Here is a 24,274-nt window from a genome sequence, read left to right as displayed (position 1 = left end):
TCAAATTCCTATCTAAAACTTTGGGGACATATTCTTACATTATTTTTAAAGAGATTTAAGTTAAAAAATCGATTTTTTGAAGTTTCTAAATCAGCCTCCCATCTTAAAGCACTTACCTTAACCTTAATTACAATATTGCCAAAGTTGCATGTTTTATCAAAATGATCTGAAATTATTATTTTTAAATTTAAATTAGTTATTTTTAAAGTGATACTTGTAAAATATTGTTTCCTGGTGGATCAACATAAAATAAATGATAAAAAGTTATAATTTGTTAAGTGTTACGGCAAATTTGTCCCAGCATATTGCGATGTCAATTGAATTTCGTTGAATTTTCTTCTCCCCTCAGGTCAGAAAAGATCGCTTAAATTTGTGAACTTGTTCCGAGTGACTTTAAAATGAAATTAAGTGAACTAGTTTTCATCAATCGAAAAGCAAACGCTTTGCTTTGTGACAGTGGATGAAACATGGATTCATCCATTACGCATATGAGTTCTCCGATGAAAGATTATCGACTTTTCCAAAGCGCTTTTTGGAATTCAGATGGAATTAATCGACTGCCTTTTACATGATAAAACAATCAATATGCAATAGGACTGTGCTGTTACTGGATCCATTGGATATTGATCTCAAAATTACACCAAATTGTTATTCCAAAGAAATTTCAGCCTGTGTAGTATCGTATGTAGTGGCGTTGTTAAGTCATAAAAGGCAAATCTCTACTTAGTAATTTTAGTAGTAAAACAAATGTCTGATTTATTCACATAATATAATGTACTCAAATTGATTTTTATACAAATATCGTATTCAAGAATTTACGCCGCAATTTAATTATACGCGTACATCCAAAACAGGGTTGCGTATAATGCAATTAAAAAAATAATTGAATTAACATTTGTAATTTATATTTTAAACCCAAATATCTTAATTAGAAATAATTTTAAATTTTTAATAACAAATACAATAAACTAAGGAAAAATTGTGTCAAATACGGTATTAAAAACTATTTAATCCCAAACACATAATTAAGCATAAAACAAAGAAATTGTTTTAGAATTAACATTTATCGAGTTTGCGAGTTCTACCATTTTGAAGTAGAGCTCGCACAGAGCCATCATCTTGAATATGCCTACACATTTAAACGGTTTATGTTCATCAATTATTTATTTTGATTCTCGAATTAAAAGTTTAATTTTCTATTTTTACTATTAAATTAGAAAATAAAAACCTAAAATTTTAATGCCAAACATTTTGACTAAAAAATACATTTTTATTCCTATGTTGAGAAATTTTTGAATTAAAAAACTCGCAACCCTGAACCAAAATTACTTGATTTTCTTGTTCTCTAATAGATATTTTACTTTTCAGGAATATAATGTACATCAGAATGAATATACATATGTACTATATATGTATATATTTTCGAAAAATATAAATAGAAAGCTTGCTGTCCAAAGCACAGATTGAAAGTTGTAAGAGAAGCAACATAAAATAAAATTGCACTCCATCGTTGCAAAAGTATTCGGGTTTGTGAAAAAATAAAGGTACTTTAATATTTTATGTTTTTTATTTTATTCTTATTTTTCATTAATTTTTTATGCTTATAATAAAATATATATTTAGTTATTACTATTCATTCATTTCTTATGCACATAAGTCTAATATTATACAACTATGTTTTGTCATGCTAGCACATGATTATGTATTTATTATTATTATTATTAGTTGTTGTTTTCTTTTGTATGTAATTGCATATATTTTTACATACATTCCATGTACTGTATATACTATGTATTAATCAGACATTTTAATTTATAATAAAATGTCGGCATGAAGGTGAAATTCTTTTCTGATTTATAATCTAAGCACTCTTATCGTTATACATATATATTGTATGTATATAAAAGGGCAAAGGTGAGGGATAAGAGAACTCGGAACATAACTAACGCAGACACATGATCCTTTATTGTGCACGACTTAATGTGTAACCAACCCATATACTAATTGTATCTCCCCTGTAAATTAGCTTAGTAACAGGAATTTGTTAATTATGTGTGCTCGTCTGGTTGAGGGCTTAAAATTACAATTGATATAGATAGTTAAGTTAAATTGAACAAATATATACACAAATAGAAACAATTAGTAATTTCTACTGTCATTGCGAAATGTGTGCACACAATAAAGAGCGAAACAATAAAGCTTAAATACTAAAAACGTAATAAACTTAAACGAATGAAACAAGTACCGTACTGTGTACCGTACAATTTGAACCCACATCCTCCCAGCCGCCATTCATATGAATGTTGAAATTTGTCCTTTGGGTTAGTGATAATATAAAATGAATCAACCATTAACCATTTCTACACTAACAACGCTTATCCACTTTGATTATCCTGTGGTATATTTATTTCGTACTTAATAACTTGAGCTGCATTAGTGCCTTGCAAAACTTGCAGGTGCAGCGCTTGATGATTGCCTATCAACATAGCCGATTGTGGTTGTTGTTGTTTGCGCGAGCGGCTGTGCTGTTCGTGTGTTAAATCCTAAATGGAAAAAAGAAAAACTGTTTCTACTTTGAATTCAAATTAAACATATAATAGATATACATACATAAATAAGTAACGATTAACATAGTCGTGCATCCAATGCCAAATGAAAAACCCTACTTTCTCTGGTACTTACAACTTATAGTTAAAGTAAAAAGTTTTCGTTAGCTAAATTGTCAAATCATTTTACAAAACAGCAAAACTTGACTTAAAATATTTACTGGTTATGTAAAAAGTTGTATTTAACATCTCTATTAACAATATTATTTGCAATTTGTATAATATAGTTGCACCTTGAGTATACAAGATGTTTTACATTACTAATTCGTCCAGCACACCAGTAAATAATTATGATCTGGTAATAACGTAAAGAGGTGCGATAACCTTTCAGGCATTAATTCGCCTTGTTTATAGTGAAATAAAGTGGAGCAAATTATACAGAAAATCGCTTTAGATCGCTAATTTATATATTAATTATTTTTCAGCTGACTGTACGGCGCAGTAATTTACAAATATTTTAAGGGAACAATGTTGTTAAATATTACAATATCAAACGTAGCTCTCACTAATTTCCTCAAAAAGTACTATTAAAATTGTGTATAAAACACCAAGTTTTCTTTACGCGGGTTCTCGTTTGGTTAAGATTAATTTCAAATTGTTTGAGGTTAACAAAAATTTCGCCAGCCTAGATTGTTTTTTCAAATCATGTCTAGTTATTGCATTCAACTTTTGAAATGTGCTCTATATAAATATGTATGTATATTATTAACTTTATTTACTTATTTCCTTACCATTATGTTAGTATTTTGCGTATGCAGTTTTATTTCGTGGTTGTTTGATATGAGGATTCTGGCTTGATGTTAAGCGTTGGTTATTTGTCTCAGCGTAACGTTACCGAGCTCGTGTAAAATTATAATGGAAGCGTTGCAAAGCCGGCTTGCGTATTTTGCAGGTTTACTCTTTTGCGGACTACACAGCGTTGTGCAGCTTTTTTGTATTTATTATATTTTGTTTATCTTTTGCTTAGCTATGCAATCAACGCACCTGTTGTTGTTGTTGTTGCTGCTGCTGCTGTTGTTGTTGTTGTTGTTGTTGTTGTTGCTGCTGCTGCTGTTGAGCGACAGCAGCTGACGGTTTGGTTTCCAAATGCTGACGCTGATGTAGCATCAAGTGATTCTTCTGGAAGAATGCCTTGCCGCACTCGCATACATGTGTGCGCACGGTACAGCCACCGTTAGGATGTCTTCGATTATGCTGCATAAGACCATGCTTAGCGGCAAATCCTTTACCGCAGCTGGCGCAAAAATGTGACTTTGGTTTGGGCGGCGTTACCTGCTGTTGCTGTGGATGATGTTGTTGTGGCGCTGCATTCGTCAGTTGCTGTTGCGGCTGTTGGTGATGCATCACTCCAGGCACATTAGTAACAACACCCTGTGGATGCGTTGCTGCGGCAGCCTGTACCAATGTTGTTTGTGTCATGACTTGTCCGGTTGATGAAATGATCTGCACGGGCACTGTATTCTGAGCCACTATATTGGGGTTGGTAGCAACGACAGTGGCGCCTGGATTAAGGCCGGTGTTGAGGAAGTGGCCAGGCAGTGCCGCAGTTAAAGCGCACAAATCAGTCATAAGGCTTTTGTCACCTGTATGTAATCGCAAATGAAGCGCTAACGCTTCTCTACTATTAAAGGCACTTCCACATTCACTGCAAAATGGAGAACAGGAAAATTTCAGTTTAAATTCTTCAATTATTTTTTGTTGGTGCTAAATCATACATACCGACAGCCGAATTGAGGCCGAGCAGCATTATTATCACCGCCCACAGATAATAATGCCGGGTTCGCTGGATTACTGACTACAGTAATGGTTTGTGGATGTGACCCTTGCGTCTGTTGTTGCGTATGATGTTGCTGCGTAGAATGTATCTGTTCAGAAAAGTTAATTTATGTATAAAATTCGCTAACAACAGAGATGTTCATTTTACTAAAATGTGTCTCATACTAATCACATGCCTCTGATTTTCTCTTGAGAACTAAAAGATCGGTGGTACATATTGAACATTAAAAAAATATTTATTTATATACAGACTGATGGCTATGATTGCTAAAAACTTCTCGTATACTCCAAATTATAATTTTGGATATAAAAAAGTAATTAAATATAAAGGCATATTGTTTATTTAGAAAAACAATGAAAAATCTTATAATTCTTTAATAGTTTACATTTTATACCAAATAAAGTTCCCAATATTCGCTGCGACAAAACATATTGGACTAGTCGCAGCTATTAGCGATAAGCGTCGAAATTCCCGTTATTTTCTGACGATTTTGCATTCTCTATGCAATTTGAACGATATAAAAATCAGTATTATTTTAGTTTAAGGGGTTATATCCACTTGTAATTTTCAAAAAATCGATTTTTTTTTTCATTTTTTGAATGTACATATATTCAAGAATATTCTCTGAAAATTTCAAATCGATCCGACAATTAGTTTCGGAGATATGAGCGTATTACTAAGAACGTTTCCGAGCGTTCGAAAGTAGGCGGAGCACGTAAATCGTAAATCGTTCCCGAAACTTTAAACGCGTTTATCTCAAAACCGTGTTTTCAGAGTCGGTGAGCAAAATTTCTCCGAAACCGCTAAACCGATCGGTTTGAAATTTTCACACGACTTACTCAGATATATTTTTCAGGTAATGATCGAAGGAATAAGAATTTGGACAATAATTTCGATTTTTTAAGCCACTTTGAAGTGAAAAATTTTCATGAAAAACTGAATTTTTTTTTTGAACCGTCGCCATTTTGTCAAAAATCAAAATTTTGACTAGACCTTCGATCATTACCTGTATTTATTTATCACAAAACTAAATATTTTTGGTTTTTGGTTTTCAGATAATTTGGACCAGAGATATCTTGCTCACCGCCAAGCACCTTTTTTTGGACGTCTCTCCGCAGATCATCTACAGGATCTAGGAAATCCAATATTTTTTTAAATAAACCGCTGATTTGTAAAGTACATTAAATTCTGTTTAAGTACATTTTTTTCATTAATGTATAAAATAAAATGCCTCTTTGGAAAAAATTCACAAAAAAACGCGTTTTTTCTGCCTCGCAAGTGGATATAACCCCTTAACCAAGTGACTTTACATAAAAAGTTCTGACACGATTAAAATTCTAAACTTAGAAGAAATTATTGGAAATTATGGTCGTGGCTTAAAACAAATATTTAATTCAAACAACAACACATTTTATATCAATAAATCAACAGCGAGCTTTATTATAAAGAAATTCAGGTACAGTGGATCTGTGAAAACTCACCATTGTGGAGGACGAGCCAAAGCTAGAACACGATTAAGTTGGCAAAGAGTGTGATTAAAGACCTAAATTTCAAAGCTAGCAGTGGTGTTGTACAAAGAGGAGCGTGTGCAAGTGAGTTAATAAATTATAGGAAAGCTAAAAATCCTTATCAAGAAAAAATCGACTAAGATGATTATGATTTGCTCCGGAGCACATGAACTGGTGAGTGAAACGATGGAAAATAATAATTTTCTTTGATGAATCAAAATTTAATTTAAAAAATATTCAGACGGAATGAGAAGAGTTCGCCGACCAAAAATAAGAGTAGATATCCGATACTGCCAAGGTAGTACGGTTAAGCATGATGGAGGTGGCATTATAGTATGAGGATGTTGTTCCGAGTTTGGTGTTGGACCTCTTCATTGAATCAATGGTATTATGGATCATTTCATATACATGGATACCCTTGAGAACGTGATGCTTCCGCATGCCGAGTGGAATATGCCACTTTCATGATAATTTCAACACGATAACCACCCAAAGCATTCGTCGAAACTAGTGGTAAATTGGGTCGTAGCTCAAAATATTAGTGTCCTAAAGTGGCCAATTCAATCGCCTGATTTCGAATAATAATGGTTATGCTATAAAGTATTAAATAACAATCATAATTCCAATATGTTTTGGCGCCCTAAATATTGAATGTTTAATTTTTTTCGTATACAATGTCATGGAGTCAAAAAATTTCTAAGGTGTTGTATGTTTTCATAAAATAAATAGTTATTTTTCAAATCTCAGTGATTTTTTTTACATTTAAAGTGATAATTGCGAGATAGGAGATGATAATGTAATTCGTAGGTATGAGTCCAATATGTTTTGTCCGACACTGTATATGTATACTAGGCTTTCATATTTTGTATGACTACTTTAGATTTTGACTAAACCAGCAATTAGGCTCACGACTCTAGAAAATATGGTCCACTTAACCTAACATTTTCACCACTAAGGGCACTGCTTATTGAAATTTATTGTGTTTATGTTTTTTAACAAATTCTTTCCACAAGAGTATATTAGAATGCGGAAATTGATAGTATGCTTACCGCAGTGTTTGAGGAGTTTGGATTTACGCCCCCGTGTGTATTACGCACATGTTGATTTAATTCGGCTTTAGACATAAAGCCCTCACCACAACTAATGCAAGGATATGGCTGATCGCCGGTGTGAATCCTAAAAAATGGTGTATTGTTTAACATTACATTTACAAAAAGTGATAATGGCAATTACCTCATGTGAGAAACCAGCGTGCGCTTCTGCAAGAACTCTTTGCCACACAGGGTGCAGGAGTGTGGTACTTTACCGTGAATGCGGCCATGATTAACCAATTGAAATTTGCGAGGAAATGTAGCTCCGCAATCTGGACAAACAAATGGATTTAGCGATCCATGAAAACTGAAAGCGCAAAGATAGTAAAAATAACATTTTAATTTAATTAAAGGTTATATGTATTTACCGTGAATGCATTATTAAGTGATTCTCCTGAGCAAAACTTTCGCCACATTCCTCACAAACGTATGGTCGTTCACCAGCATGAAATTTACTATGGGTCACTAAATGTCGCTTCAATGGGAACGTTCGCCCACATTCGGGGCACACAAATGGCCGATCACGACTATGAACACGTGAATGTGTCAACAGGTGGTGCTTCAAAGTAAAACTTTTCTTGCATTCGGTACACTGAAACGGCCGATCAGTTGAATGCAACAGCAGATGTGTATTGAGGCAGTGCTTATGTGCAAAGCTCTTGCTACAATGTACACACACGTGCGGCCGTTCACCTACAATACATTTTTGGCCTATAAATTTTAATCAAACATATAATTTTGTATTTTAGAAATTATACCTGTGTGGACTCGCGCGTGTGTTGTTAAATGATGTTTCAATAAAAACGATTTGCCGCATTCGTCGCAACTGTATGGTCGCTCCTTCTTAACTGTGGCATCATTCTATTGAGTACAAAAAAACATATGACTACAATCTTGAAACAACACAAATATTCAAGCGAAACTTTCTCTTACCTCGTTATAATTCATGTTATCTTGCAACTCTGTTTTTGGAGATAGCTCTAATGTACCGGGCTCCAACTTCAAGTTAGGTGTATCCCCTTGTGAATCATCCGCCTCTTCTAAACCTTGAATCACTTTTTGAACTTGTACCGATATACCCGGCAGAATGTCACCTGAGAGTATGAGCATTACAGACGGAGGAGAAATCAAAGAAAATATGAAAAATTGGGAATTAATATATAGAATTAAATTTCATTCGGAAGTTTCCCAAACACAAAATTAATGTCATGATTTTAAATGTGTTAGTCTTAGTATTGTGTTTGATGGCTCAGTAGTAACCCAATTGCAAAAATCGATCCGGTTGTCCGTTTTGGCAACAAATTGTCCAGTTCTATACTGATCGAATATATTTTAGTGAAGGCCAGACTTTTTTGAACAGAATGTAAAATTACATTTAAAAATAATGTTAATTTAAGAAAAATTTATGAAAATAAGTATAAATTTATTTAAGTAAATAACTAGATTCTTAGGTAATTTGCTTAGAACAATTACCGTTATGCAATGAAATACTCAAAATAGGAAACTTGTTGTTTTCCAATTGACCTAAGTGAATCTGGTTTGTCCAGAGAAGAACATATTTTCATGATACCATTGCAGAATTTGAGTTATTGGAACAATTCTAATCACTAATTTTTTTCCTAAGTAAACGCATTATATTGAAGGCAATGCGCACATGGATTTACCGAATTAGGAAAATAAATACTTAATGCATGGCATACAGTTATTTTAAGTGTTACATTTGAGATAACTCATAAATTTTATGTCAAAGAGCGAAATTTATGTGACTAAAATAGTTGTTTGATTATGACTTCTATTAAAAAATATGTACACAAAAAATAGTTATGACATACGCGTAATTAAAAAAATAAATGATAATGATAATTTAAGCATACAAAAACCTTATGCACCAACACCAAGCCACATTAACACCAACATATGTATAATTTAATTCTCCTAATGGATAAAAAATTAGAAATATCAAAAACAATATTAAAACCATTGTATTATTATTTTGAATGTTATAATATAATGACAACTTCGTAAAACTATGGTTTAAAAATTTAAATATTTTCGAAATGTAACTGAGACGAAAATGTTACATTTTTGAAAAAAAAAAACACACACACAATGCACAAAAAATTTTGAATATGGCGTGCATTTCTTCAATTAATTTTCATCGCACATTACGAAAAGAAGTGCCAAAATAAATAATATAAAATAAGAAAAACTGATTTCACGCACTTTCTAACACAGTATTTGACAAGTTAATTTGTACTCGAAACTCTAACGATCAGTACAAAATATGTTAGCATTTCTGTTGTCTTTGTTTTCAAAACCCTATGCATTAGTAGAAAGAGAAGTAGATCGTCACACGATGTTTAAAGGCACGGACGAGGGAGCTTAGAATTTCTTTGAAATTTTTACAGTCTTACTTGTCGTCCCATGTCCGTCTGCAGTAGTGATCGTGTGAGTCTGTTGAGATGCGGCAAGCGCTCGTTTCATTAAAATCTCGTTGCATTCCTCTGCAGTGAGATGAATCGGCCCGATGGGACTAAAATGCGTTTTAGCGCCAGCTGTTGTCGTTAGAATGGTCTGTGACTTCGTGTCGACGATACCATTAGTCAGAGAGTGTGACTGATCTGATTGATCTACAAGTAGGTCTAAATCAAAAGCAAATAGTTTGGTTTGTTTTGAAACACTATTAAATATACTCGATTGGTGTGCATGGACTTGGATGCTTACAATTTTTGTCGCAGTTAATACTGAGCACTTGTTGGTCTTGTTTCTTCACCACCGATGGTGTAGTAGTACCTGCAGTTATGACCCTGAAATAGAAGAAAATACAAATGTTTGTTAAGTTTTTTCTTTAATTTTTTTAACATAAATTTTTGGTGTCGATTTCGGCCAAAAGAAAAAGTAATGCAATGTTTTGCTTTATTACTAAATATAAATTTTGTTGGCAAAACATTGTTTTAACTTTAAGGTGTCATAAAAAGTTTTGAAGTTTTAAACATTACGTTTTCAAGAGTTCAGGAATTATATAACTAAATTATTTAAAAACTATATGGGGAATGCCTTGTCTAATACTTTCTTAAATAATGAACTTACCGTTGTGGTCCTGGTGCAAATGGTTCATTTACAACAAACATACGTCGTACAACACCTCCTTTTTGAGCCGTCAATCCACCTTTAACGTCCTTCTGCACAGTTAAAGAGCCATCTGTAGATAGCAAATATGGCATCTGCAAAATCGTACTTTTATTTAGTGCAATACTATATATAAAATGCAAATAATAAAATCAGATAAGATATATTATTTAAAATGCACCTAAATGTATTGTTGGGTTAATAAGAATACATATGTATTAGAAGGGAAAATATTTTTGAAATTTTTTTATTAATTTCAGGAATAATCACAGCGTAACTAAAAATTAATCATTTTTACATTCCAGTAAATATAAAACAAAATTTTCCGACGTCCAATTCTTCCAATTATACATATGAAGAAATTTAGAGTTAGTGATTAGCATGCCCAACAAACCCCTAATTTAAGAGCTTTCTGCCTATGGTCTGGCCGCATCGAAACAGTTCGTTTCTTGATCTTGTCGTTAGATGACAACCAACCTGAACCTTACCACCCAAGCGGGGATTAGATAACTGATCCAACTGAAAAACAATAATCAATGGTAAATTTCGTGAATATTCCATAATTCAAATTTCGCAAGAAAATACATTCCGGGAACATTTTATTCTAGGTATGACTGTCAGTGACATCTGTGTCAAATGCCATATCAGAATAATCAATAGTGTTTAGTATACGCTTGTTTTTCTGAAGTTCAAAAAGTGCAATCGGCGATTTTTACGATGAGTGGAAATGAAGTGCCGTAACGTTCAGAGTATTGGAAGAGTTCTACGGCTATGATTGTTTGTCTCGAGCATGTGTTTTTGATTGGTACAAATTATCCAAATAGGGGGAGAACGGGTTGACGGCGAAACAGGTCCAGGACGGCCATCAACATCAACTTTGATAATCAGACGACTATAAAGAAATAGGTGCTTGAGAATCGTCATTTAACAGTCAGAACACTTACTGGCATTGTTAGAAAACTAGGTTCATTGAAAACCGTTGAAAAAAGATAATTTGTGGTTAAGAAAAGAAAATGCGCAATTAATTCCAAAATCATAAAATTTTTTCGACAAACAGTTCGATGTTATGTGTCATTTGCGAGAAGCTATTCATAACAGGAGGCCAGATTTATGAACCGACAATTCTTTGCACTACGATAATGCACCATACGATAATACTACATTGATTCTTCGCGAGTTCTTCACCAAATTTTCAACAAATTTCCTGCCGCAACCATGGTATTTGTCGATTCAGCTCCGTGTGACTTCTGGCTATTCAGAAAATCAAACAAACGCTGCTGTAAAACCGTTTTGAGTCAATTGATCACAATTCACGTGAATGTCTACTCGGAAAATGACATTTTTACAATATTTTGCTAAAAAAAAAAAGTCATGAAAGTGCGTGATTTTGTTTGTTCATTTTGCATGGCAGCTTTTATCTATGGCGGTTCTGATAAATGAGCTGCTTCTGGAAGAGAAAAAGAATGTGTGCAGAATTTCAGATCGATATCACAAAACTGGAGGACCATTTTCTCGTATAAGCATAAAGAAAGGCATACATATGTATGTAAATAAGGCTCCACTTTGTACGGTGTGATTTTTTATGCCCTGAATAAGTAATAAGTTTGCTATGAAGTTTGTAACACCTAGAGGGAAATATCGAAGAGCCTATAAAAATGTATATAAATGATTAGAGTGATAGGATGAGTTAATTTAGCCATGTCCGTCTTTAGGTAAGCAAGTTATTCAAACAGCTTTTCTTATAGGTTTATGAAAATATGCATACGTATTTTTCTCCTCAAAAATCTGCTCATTTATCGGAAACAAGTTCTGGTATTGAAACCATTTCATATAGCGCACAACTGCCATACAACCCGACCAAATAAAATCAATTTCTTGTATAGAAAGTTTTTTAAGGGTCCATTCTAGCCTCGGGGCAAACGAAGTTAGCATTTTTCCAGTAATACTGGTCCTCTTCATCTATACTTGAATTCTGAAAAAACATACTATGTACATACTGAAACATATTCTGGCGCCAAGAGTGGTAGACCTTACACACCCCCTAAAAAAAAGCAACAGCTTACAAACCAAACATACCAATTAGAATAACTTACAACAGAAAAATGTAAACAAACAAACACATATCTCCTTTTACACACACAATCCCAAACTAGAGAGCGCGCATCTTACCCACAATTGGACTTATGTCAGTATATTTTTGCGCCAAAAACTCGACAACACAAAACACACAACACATCCAACCATGCGTTTCATTGTGTGTATTCAGCAACACCATACATGCAGCAGTGTTTGTACTTGTTACCGATATGTGTGGTGTTGCCTTTTCACTGCCACATACGAATTTCGCTGCTAAACAGCAGACATTGACTGCATTACTACACAAGTGTATTCCGATACGTAATCATTTATCATTTCAGAATAAAAGCGAGTTACTCCGAAAAAATACAACCCTGCGCTCAAATCTTCGCCTTCGTTACTATTTGCCAATAGCGAGGCGAATTTATGCAGTCGCCATTTTAAAATTAGTCCACGATTCAATATATTATTATATATATGTATGTATATACGCATTGGTAGCCACATATTCAGTATTCATTTAATTAAGCCTTTATCAATTCAAACACTTGTTTTGAATACAAAACAAATGTCAATGTTCATGGTGTCCACTACTCATGCATGTGACAAAGTGTGACCGAAGCCGATAACGACTATGGTGGCGTTACATAAAACCTCGTATACGTATAGTCGCACACATCCATCTGCACGTATGGACACAAGGTACATACACGTAAACCGTAGTACTTGCATACAAAATGTATGTATGGATATACATATGTATATGCATTTCTTTCAAAAAGTACACGCACTATGTGCACAAGTATGCAAGAATATGAGAAATTGATATGAAGGGGAGTTAAGGTGTGCTTGTACACAGACACCAATTGAGACAGTGGGGCTCTAAAAACAATACATTGGTGGTAGCGAAACAAAAACGCGTCTACACGCTAACTATCTGAAAGGAAAAACATAATCAGACATTGCATTTTTGTTTTGATCACTTACGGATTCACTGCTGACTGTGTAATTTATATTTGCCGGAATCTCCAGAACAGACTCCGTACGGGTATTATCTGCGAATCCCCAAGTATAGCCGAAGCCCTGTTGTGGGTTACTGTGTGCTGCACACATTTTTGGAGTGTCTTCTCGATTTGCCCGCCTTTTTCACTTTATCATAGGCAAATTTAACTCTAGTGATTTCTGACGTTTTCAACGATGGTTAAAAAATTATGACAAAATATATGTATGTATGATCCGTATGTTCCCACGCTGGCGATTAGAATAAATGTAAAACGCGTCCCAACTCGGACTGTACCACTTGCCACTTGTCACAAAATGCAGCAAACAGTGCAAGTTATAACATTCAACAACACGTTGTTCACCTTTTCTTAAGATAACCAAGTACTGGTCCAGCAGTAAAAATTATAAATTTGTGAAAAAAGAAAGTTAGTCCGCTTCTTTGCATGCATACGCCATTTTAAGCGAATTATCACTAATTAAAAGAGTAAAGGCACATCTGCTCCTATTTATTTTTTGTTTTTCTATCGATAAACCACTTCACATTTATTATTTTTCTCACAATTATTAAATTTTAATCAGTACAAATACCGCGTAAACTAAGTTAAACACACACTGAAATTCCACCAAAAATCACTGACGCCATTTTGAAATTCCTATTTGGATTCAGAGCTCATCGTTATCGTTTTTCGTCTCGCTTCGTGTTGACGAGGTCAATTCAGCACAAACGCGAAAGATTCAGCACTATTTACTATTTCTATACATGTTGAGAAGTTTATTCAAATTATACACCTAAGATTAAATATTTAAATTATACTATTGCTTATTGTTAAAATTTCTTTAATTACGATTTATGACGAGCACAATTGATGAATCCATGGTGAAGGAAAATGAGTTTAGGTATGAAAACTTTCACGGATAGGTGGTGCGCGATGCAGTCACATTCAGCACTATGCAGAGTTGCATAGTGTATAAAGATTGGTGCATTGACAATTGGTGAAAGTGCTTTCAAATATGTAGGGGAAAAGAAGTCGCCAAATTTTACTATGTTAAGGTTCAATTATAGCCCCCATAACCATAACCATATAAACAGCTGGTCGAACCAACTTTTCGGGCAACGATTTTTCCAAGTGTTGTCCCTACCACAACGCCTTGGTCATACCATAACCTTATCAATCATTTGAATTTTGGTTATGAGTATGGCAGCTCTAATTGAACCTTCAGATCTTGATTTTTACATAGCTATATAATATTCGATAGTGTGATATTGTAACCCACACGAACGGATTGGCATAATTATTAAATTATTAAAAATACAAAATGTTTACGAATTCTATTCAGATTGTGGCACAATTCCGATTTCTTTGGTGCCGCGATTTGAAGGTGTCGTTGGAAAGAGGAAGTCCTCCAGATCAAAAAATATACAGGGTTAGGTACCGCAAATGCTTGGTTTACGAGATATTCGATGTTAAAGTGCCAAAATTCGAACATTTCAAGAAGCTATTTCACCACATTAAACACACTTTATTCACATTTTTATATTCAAATTAATTAAATTACACTATAATCTTTTAAATAAAACCACATTTTACACTTTTTACAGGTTTTTTACCCAAAAAACCTTTATTTTAAAAATTACATTTTACACTCGTTTGAAACTCATTTGTTTATTAAAAATTACGACGAAATGGAGCGCTGCCATGTGATCATAAGGCAATTCGCTGAAATTCCTCTTTTTCGCAAAAATTCTTCTATTCATTCATATTATTATTTTCTTTTTTAAATTTATTAAGCAAATAAGTAATATTATAAACATCTATAAGTAATATTATGTAATAATATTACGTAATAAAGTGTAAAGTATACAGTACAGTACGAAAACTCAAATTTTGTTTCAATATGAGTGCATGATAACCGAAAAATATAACCACTTTATACCCAAAACTCATATTTTAAATATAATAATATATATATATATATATTGTCGCTTAAAATACAAACCAATGTATCATCAAAAATAAATGGAAATCGCTGACAGATATATGTAATAACCAAATGTATCCATTTTATAACGAAAACATAAGGCGGTATTCTAGTCTAGAAATTAAAAAAAATCGAATTTTTTTTATATTTTCAAGAATATGTATACAAAAGGATTTTTCAAAATTCAAATTATTTTCGGAGATATAGGCATTTTTCTGACCCGGCATCCAAACTGGTTCGGCCGGAACGCGAAACTTTAAACGCGTTTTTTTCAAAAGTGACTTTTTCGGAACGATACCCACGATTTCTCAGGTTCTACTGGATCGATTTACTTGAAATTTTTATAGAGTCTTCTTTGTAAGCTTTTCTATGGTTGGAACTAGCCCCATCCCCAAATTTTTATTTTTGTTATTTTTAAAAATTTGAAATAGTCAGAAAAAGTGATCCAAAAACACTTTTTTCTTTAGGCAGTCGCCATTTTGTGAAAAAAATTTTTTTCCCACTTTTCCGTAGTTCCGACCATTGCGACATTATTCTAGATAAATAATCTTTTTTCATTTTGGTTTCCAATAACTAGGATGGTTGAAATCATGGGTATGGTCCGTGGAAATCTTTAGAGACCCCCCACTTCGTCAGCTCATAATTTTTGAAATTTTTTACTTTTTTTAGTTTTTAATTTTTTTCTCTACTCTTCTAAAATTAACAAATAACTAATAAAAATTTGGATAGTAAAAATACTAATTGCCGCTTTTTACGACACTTTAAATTTTACCTGAAATTCATGCTTCTAGACTAGAATACCCCCTTAAATTTTGTTTCAATATTGGATATAAAGTGGTTATATTTTTTTGGTTATTATGCATTCAAACTCATATTTTAAATACAGATAATAATATATACATATGTATATGGTCACCTAAAATACAAACCAATGTACTTCAGTCACCCCGGGTATTCGCTCGGCCAGGGTTATTTCTTTAGAGCGCGGCCAACACAGAAAGGAGTACTACGCGAAATCTGACTGCTCATTCGTTTGGACTAGATGTCCAAACGATGTGAACATAGAAAAATTCAGAAGCTCTGAACGCAATTATAAATTATTATATAATAATATAACAAACAATTTATAATATTGTGAGATGATTTTATTATAGTATAAAAATGTAATATTACAATCATATACATACATATAATATAATATTATAATATTATCGCACGATTTTACTTATCTCTGTTTATTAAATATAAATCACATATTATTCATATATTCATATACATATGTACTTATGTATATGGAAAAGTGTTCGCATATTCAATTTTAGCTTGAAAAATCTTTATAGTTTTTTCTTTATAGTTAATAAAGAATCACTCGAAAGTACAAACAAAGAAAACGCTGTGGAACGCTGAAAAATCCTTCAGTTTTGGTTTTTAAGGTGTGGCAATGCTGGTTTTCCTCGTAAACATAAGCACTCTAGACTTTTCAGCCATAAATTTGATAAGTGATTTATAAATTACTAAATTTAGCTGAAAAATTGCAAAATAAATGTGAAATGTGAGCTTATTTCAAGGCTTAGAGTGTATATTTAAATATACAGTGTAAAGAACGTGAAAAAATTTAGTGAAACATAGAGAAATAACATGTTTACTTAGTGCAAATTTTTGAATTTTTAAACGGATATTCCTCCTCTGGAGAAGCTTCCCTATCTATACATACTCCATTTATACGGAAAATCGTTTATTTTTACCCCTCCGCCAAAGTAGTCGGAATCGTGCCCAGATTGTCAACGTTTTCTAAATAGTAGTATACTTATGTTAAACAATACAAGGCGTAGTAACAGAAAGGTTATAATGAATTGCAGAAAAAATAAACTTTCATGGCTAGACTCTTCACTTTTATTGCAAGAAAATATTTATTTTACAAACACAAAACAAAACCATATTTTTAGTTCATTGCATTGAAGCATAAAAATAAGTTTTAAAAGCGACAGCTTGGCTATGATTTTCGAATAAAAATAAATGTAAAGTTGGTAGTCCTGATATAAAAATTGAAGCTCTTCAGATCTAGCGTTGGCATTTTAAGAGTGCACGAATTAATTCTAAATCAATAGAATTAATTCTAAATAATATGTCGTCAGTATTGGAACGAGAAATTTGAAAAGAAGTGACTATGAGAATAAATGTGTTTAGTTTCCAGACTTGCTTTAGCATTTCTTAGAAGGATTCTTCATTTTGGCTATGAACTACTGTATCCCGAACCCAGCTTTTTTAATCTTTAAGAAATCCTCCTGATAAAGAGCTGTGTAATCAATTACCAATATGTTTATTCAGTGGCGTAACTAGGGGGGCGAACGGGGCCGTCGCCCCGGGCGCAACGTCTTGGGGGCAGCAAAACAATCTTCGCTGTTTTTTAATATTCAGAAAAATTTTTTTACAAAATATATTTTGCAAATTGTGTCAAAAGTGTACAAGATATAGGGCGAAAATGGGTTTTTTCTATGGCTTTCAATAAGATGTCTTGTAAATTTACTATCAATTTCCTCAAAAACCGTATTGTGAGATTTTTGAAACATCAGAATTTGCTAAATTTTATAGGTATATTTAATATCGAAGATATTTTGTAAAAATTCACTTTTGTTCGAACCACCTCATGAGACTTGTAGGTAGGTAGATAAAGGGGGGCGGCAGAACATCCTTGGCCCCGGGCTTTACTAAATAGATGATTAATAGAGAAGAATATTATTGTAAGTAAGAAAGCAGGAGGATACAGAGCATTTTTAGATCTATAATCTAGATTTTAGAATTTCCCAATATATTCCTTCAAACATAGAACATATGTACTTAAGCACATATTGTTGATATCATCATTACATTAAAATATTTGCTTTATTACAGATGAAATATTTAAGTAACTTTATTTAGCAAAAAGATTTTATTAAAAAAAATTTTGTACTTAAAATAAAAAGGGATCGTGAATTGCAAATTTTATGAAAGGAAAATGGGAGCACGGAGGGGCATGCGGTTATAAAAGTGACAAAATTAGTTACTTGATTACAAATTGTAACATCTAATTTTGTAAGAGTAATAAGATAAATGCGGAATACTGGAGTTATTTTTTTTACCAAGAATATATTTTAAGTTACGTTTTCCTAATAAGTGAAATATTAGTCATGTTATATAAAAATCAGTTTAACTCTTGCGATTGGCAGGCGTCGTTCAATCCCTCTTAATCGGAGTGAATGGTTCTATAAAACACTCCTCAGATGGATTGCCATGGGTCGCATGCGTACGATAAGTAAGAGTTGCCTCCTTTCAATCCAGGGTGCTGTATTTTATGGTTTTTATTTTAACGGAGTCTTCCTAACACTCGGCTGCTTTAGGAAGTAACGGTAACCTTACCGCGGGGCTTTGGCGCGACGGAACTCTGTGTTCCCCTTGACATAGACCAGACCCCGAAGCTCACCATGTTAAGCCAAGGGTTTTCACGGCCCTAAACGAGGCGGGCCCGAAGGAGCATATAAGAGGAAAAGGAAACGGGGTGGCAGAATGCCCCCCAACCAGAGGCTGAATGTTCAGGTTGCCCTGACTATGCTCGAATCGTGGACATGAGCGGTATCACTCTGAAATAGTACCTTAAGCACTTTCAGTCCCCAAAGAAGGCAGTGAAACTCTCTTCAAGCAGGAGCAAGAGCAGCGACCTATGTATCTCCTGCTGGTAAGAGACGTACAGAAGCAACAGTCGAGTCCGTCACTGGACGTGGGAATCAGATGCGTCGCCTTGTCAGGAAGGCTAGGTTGTGAAAGGGCTGAACCACTGAGTACTACAAGTAAAAACGTAAAACGAAAAAGCGACCAATTAAGGCCTCAGGAACCATCGAGACCGCAGAGACATGGCGTAAATCAGCTACCAGCGATTAGAAGACAACGCTTCGCCCCAAATCTCCCCGGACAAAAATTTACAGAGTGTGCGTGTACACCGGCTCATTCCATGGTGTTTATTTTAGATCAGGAATGCTGTTACTCGACCAAAATTCGCACCCGCCTCTGTGCAGCAAAAAACGCACGCCAACAAACACAAGGAAGGTTCGACGTCGAGAAGCTGCAATCACAACAGACAGCCGAACGATTTTCTACTCGGCTTGCACTCCTGCTCTCTGAGAGCACTCGTCCACAACTCGGTATAAGGGAACTGGGGACGGCATTTCAATTTCCTTACGTACAGCTGCAACCGAAACCATTGGTTTTCGGAAAGTGCAAAAGAACAGCTGGTACGACGAGGAGTGCCGTGTCGCAGCGGAGAGAAAACAGGCTGCCTACCTCGCATCGTTACGACCACAACACGGATGGGATAGATACCGAGAGTTGAAGAGGGAAGCGGGACGCATTTGTAGACAGAAAAAGAAAGAGGCCAAAATGCGTGAGTACGAAGAGCTTGATAAGCTGGCCGTCAGGGGTAATGCTCCAAAATTCTACGAAAAAATGCGGTGGCTTACATAAGGTTTCAAGACCATACTCTTGTAGAACCCCCAAAGGTGATCTAGTCACCGTGCCCAGAGCATACTTAAATTATGGAGGGAACACTTCTCCAGCCTGCTGAATGGCAGTGAACGCACAACACCAGGAGAAGGCGAACCCGATACCCCAATCCATGACGATGGAGCAGACGTTCCATTGCCCGACCATGAAGAAGTTCGAATAGCAATTCCCCGCCTGAAAAACAACAAAGCGGCAGGGGCCGATGGATTGCCGGGTGCATGCATCAGCGTCTTTGCAGAATATGGTCGGACGAAAGTATGTCCAACGATTGGAATTTAAGTGTGCTATGCCCAATCCATAAAAAAGGAGACCCCACAATCTGCGCCAACTACCGTGGGGTTAGCCTCCTCAACATCGCATATAAGGTTCTGTCGAGCGTATTGTGTGAAAGATTAAAGCCCACCATCAACAAACTGATTGGACCTTATCAGTCTGGCTTTAGACCCGGTAAATCAACAACCGACCAGATATTCACCATGCGCCAAATCTTGGAAAAGACCCGTGAGAGGAGAATCGACACACACCACCTCTTCGTCGATTTCAAAGCTGCTTTCGACAGCACGAAAAGGAGCTGCCTTTATGCCGGAAGCAACGCAAATGGGTCTGGCAGTGAACGAGGGCAAGACGAAATATCTCCTGTCATCAAACAAACAGTCGGCTCCCACGTCACTGTTGACAGTCATAACTTTGAAGTTGTAGATAATTTCGTCTATTTAGGAACCAGCATTAACACCACCAACAATGTCAGCCTGGAAATCCAACGCAGGATTACTCTTGCCAACAGGTGCTACTTCGGACTGAGTAGGCAATTGAAAAGTAAAAAGTCTCTCGACGAACAAAAGCCAAACTCTATAAGTCGCTCATAATTCCCGTCCTGCTATATGGTGCAGAGGCTTGGACGATGACAACAACCGATGAGTCGACGTTGCGAGTTTTCGAGAGAAAAGTTCTGCGAAAGATTTATGGTCCTTTGCGCATTGGCCACGGCGAATATCGCATTCGATGGAACGATGAGCTGTACGAGATATACGACGACATTGACATAGTTCAGCGAATTAAAAGACAGCGGCTACGCTGGCTAGGTCATGTTGTCCGGATGGATGAAAACACTCCAGCTCTGAAAGTATTCGAACCAGTACCCGCCGCGGGAAGCAGAGGAAGAGGAAGACCTCCACTCCGTTGGAAGGACCAAGTGGAGAAGGACCTGGCTTCGCTTGGAATATCCAATTGGCGCCACGTAGCGAAGAGAAGAAACGACTGGCGCGCTGTTGTTGACACGGCTATAATCGCGTAAGCGGTGTCTACGCCAGTAAAGAAGAAGAAAAATGCTGTTACTCGACTGCAAGGACGAGAAGACGGCCACTGGACTAGCGGAAATTTCTCCGAAGTCAGGGGGATGGAGAGACTCGTTTCTTTTGCCCGAAGAGGGGTGAAGAAAAATTTCCCCTGCGCAGCATGACGGTGTTTCCTCCTGGGATCCCAGCTAAATCCTACGAGTTTGCACTTGATCTCATCATAAACTAAAACGAAGGCATTAATACCTCATCCTGGAGGATAGTTGACAGCAGCAGAGAAGATGCCGGATGGGGATTCAACACCACCATAGATGATGAGTCATACAAATTCATGCGAAACGAGAGGTTTTGGTTGAATTTTAGGTTCAGCGGCTTGGTAACCACTGCGTTAATGGACACGGCAAAAGGCAAAATGGGGTGCCACTCATTCCGGCACCAAAAGGGTCAAACAGGCCGCTGTTGCTACTGTCTAATAGGTTGCGACTGCTACTGCCGCAGAAGGAGCACATAGATGGCCTTCTACAGGGCGGGAAGGGGAGTTACCCTAGACGAGGACAAAGAGGAGGATAGCGGCGACGAGGACATATCCCTCTTTGAACCTTTCCTGTGACCGTCAACGCCATTGCGTACCATATGGAATGAGGCAGCAGGGACTGCATCGCGAAGGGTGAGTCTCGTCTTGCATTTATAACAAGTAAAAATTAAGTATTGAGAATATGAATTCGTTATTACTGCTAGAAAAGAGGTCTGATCTCATAATGAAGGGACAGGAGCCCTCTATATCAGATCATACGATCATACGGTTTACACTGAAAATGGAATTCAGGGACCTTCCTCCGATTCGCATTCCTAGAAATACGAAATGGGATGTTTCGAGGAATACCCTAGAGCTCAACATAGGTAGAGTGAGGCAGAAAGGGAGCGATGCTACGCCTGCTGGACTGGAGAGTAGGCTGGCTGCGACAAATCAGTCCATAATAGTTGTGTAGCATTGCGGTTGCTCACTAAAGTCGACCACCAGAAAACAAAGCTATCCATGGTGGTCTCGCAGGCGTTTCAATAAAGTTCACGTACTGGAAACTGGGAGGAATATAAGGAGCACTCTACAAATTATAATAAATGTCTCCTCAGTCTAGCCAGAGTTAAGACTAACACAGTATTAGCTTTAAAGAGCTGATTTGACCTATACGACCAGCGCAGAGGAAGGGGGAATGGCACTATTGCTTGCGAACTTCCCGCTGACTCAATCAAGTGGACAATGTTTTTTTTCTTCAACTATAAGTCACCAGGGGCAAATGACATCTTCCATAGCACTTGTGCAATAAGGACGACAGGCTCTATTGACCCACTTCGTTGGGTTGATGAGAGATACATAGTTTAGTGAAGGCGTATATCCCAGTACCGCGGAGAATAGCCAGAGTAACTTCCATTCCTAAGCTAGGAAAGAAATACTACTCACTTTCTAAATCCTTCAGGACTATTAGTCTCACTTCAACTACATAAGAACAAGAAGGTCCACCAACACTGCTTTGTACCAACTAACTGCTGAAATCCAGAACTCACTCGGAAATAGTGAGGTGGTGATACATATATTACTCTCCATCTTACGGTGGAATAGGCATGTGAAAATAACACAGTTAAAACGCAGCACTTGAAGTCATGCTGGAGCTCACACCGCTCCACCTAGTGATCAGGCTGGAGGTGAGAGAGGATAAGAGAGCCAGTAGAGAGAAATACTGGCCATACTAAGCTGCTATTTGGAGGTTATTATCTCGCTTGGTTCAAGGATATTATAAACCTCTCCCGAAACAAATTCCGACTCCTTGTCGCGCTTTGAACACCTGATTCTCGATTGCACAGCAATTTGTAGACGCAGGCTTAAGGCCTTTGGATCCATTTGCGTGGATAGTGATGAGAACCGTAGTAGCGGTTAGCAGGTTTCAGAAATTCATCAGAGTACCGGACCTTTGAGAATACAAGCGATGGAGGAGAGGGCATATTAGACCGTAGGTAGCGGTATAAACCTCATCTTATTTCTTTTTCTATTTCTAACAAACAATTTTCTAACGAATGAAATAATAAAGAGTGTCTTTTTAAGACATGTGATTTTCAGTGAGACGTTTTTTTAAGTGCGTATTTCTTTGATTTAAAGTATAATGACTTTTATACCTATATTTTTGACTTTTATAACCACTAATACTCCACTAAATCGGTTCTACATTGTTGGTTTGTATTAAATAGTTCAAAATTAACTTGAAATCAATATTTAACTTTCGCTGAAATCCATTTATTTATACAGTAAAAAAAAATGGTTGCAAGCAAACAAAAAATAGGTGTTACCATATTTTGCAAACGAATAAAAATATATAAAAGAAGTACTCGTATAATATCGTCAATACAAAATTCATTATCGTATGAAGAGTAAGGCAAAATCATTCAGAATTTCCTCTATCTTGATAAATCCTGGTATTGAATCGTCCTGGGTTATTTTTTACCAGATTGGCCGGAGGTCGCTAATGCATTATTTTTATTCATTTTTATATTTTCTTCTTCTTCGTCTATCCATACATACCCATATCTTGTAAATCGGGGAATGCTATTCTAAAATCCACCCTCAAAAAGGTTTCATTATTTTTTAATATGTAATATTATATCCTGAATAGGGTATAGTTTGCCATGAACTTTGTAACACACAGAAGGCAACGTCGGAGACCATTAAGACATATACATATGTATGTACATATATACTACTCATATAGGTCCTCTGTCTTTATCAATCTGAAATTTTAAACACCACCCTTTTCCCTTAAGAAGCTGCTAATTTGAACGATTGGTGCAGGTGTTTGTATAGAAAACTTTTTCATTTGACGAGGTATCTTCACGAAATTTGGCTTGGATTAAAGGTCAAGGAGACGGTGCAATCTTCGAAATTCAAATTTACTATGGGTTCTAGATGCCATATAAACTGACCCATCAAAATAAAGTTGTCTTGTAAGAAATCTTTTGTATTTTTAAAGAGTAATAAAGTTTCGGTTAGCCATCATCAAAAGGGGGGTTTGTCAACCGAGGCTGTGTTTGACTGTTCGTTGGGGGCGTTGTTTACGTGGCGGGTCCCAAACCCAACGCACAACCCTGTGAAGAGGATGTTTCGCCTTCTCACTGTAGGCCGCCTTTAAACGGATGTTCTTAGGCTACCCAGATGATATTTGGTCAAAGACCGGAAGTCGTGAGCTATTTGAGCCATATGTAAAAGAAAGTGAATGGCAATCAGAGAACT

At 35.8% G+C, this 24,274-nt stretch overlaps 1 protein-coding gene across 4 annotated transcripts; it reads right to left on the bottom strand.

Annotated features, from left to right (window-relative positions):
- Positions 1-718: 718 nt before the first annotated feature.
- On the bottom strand, positions 719-14,135 carry LOC105225401 (zinc finger protein 546). Of its 4 annotated transcripts, none has more exons than XM_049461935.1 (12): positions 13,175-14,088; positions 10,073-10,206; positions 9,707-9,789; positions 9,397-9,624; positions 7,916-8,076; positions 7,741-7,843; positions 7,351-7,693; positions 7,125-7,289; positions 6,941-7,067; positions 4,326-4,471; positions 3,338-4,251; positions 719-2,543 (listed from the first exon to the last, which is right to left on the bottom strand). In XM_049461935.1, the coding sequence occupies exons 1-11, from the start codon at positions 13,298-13,300 to the stop codon at positions 3,582-3,584; spliced, it is 2,286 nt and encodes a 761-aa protein (XP_049317892.1). In that variant the 5' UTR covers positions 13,301-14,088; the 3' UTR covers positions 719-2,543; positions 3,338-3,581. The 4 variants fall into 4 exon arrangements, with proteins under 4 accessions (XP_049317892.1, XP_011202140.3, XP_029405662.2 ...); XM_011203838.4 differs by having other exon boundaries at positions 7,351-7,675; positions 13,175-14,085; XM_029549802.2 differs by lacking the exon at positions 9,397-9,624 and having other exon boundaries at positions 7,351-7,675; positions 9,776-9,789; positions 13,175-14,135.
- Positions 14,136-24,274: the final 10,139 nt, after the last annotated feature.

Source organism: Bactrocera dorsalis, unplaced genomic scaffold (genome assembly GCF_023373825.1).
Source record: "Bactrocera dorsalis isolate Fly_Bdor unplaced genomic scaffold, ASM2337382v1 BdCtg168, whole genome shotgun sequence".
Classification (NCBI taxonomy): domain Eukaryota; kingdom Metazoa; phylum Arthropoda; class Insecta; order Diptera; family Tephritidae; genus Bactrocera; species Bactrocera dorsalis.
This window is presented reverse-complemented; position numbering and strand designations above follow the sequence as displayed.

What these genes read in the sequence shown, in the direction of transcription:
- LOC105225401 (XM_049461935.1), bottom strand. Translation starts at nt 13,300, where the DNA reads ATGTGTGCAGCACACAGTAACCCACAACAGGGCTTCGGCTATACTTGG. An exon ending in AGACGGACATGGGACGACAA is followed by an intron (nt 8,077 to 9,396) that starts GTAAGACTGTAA and finishes TCATACTCTCAG; the next exon opens with GTGACATTCTGCCGGGTATA. An exon ending in CACTTAATAATGCATTCACG is followed by an intron (nt 7,290 to 7,350) that starts GTAAATACATAT and finishes TTGCGCTTTCAG; the next exon opens with TTTTCATGGATCGCTAAATC.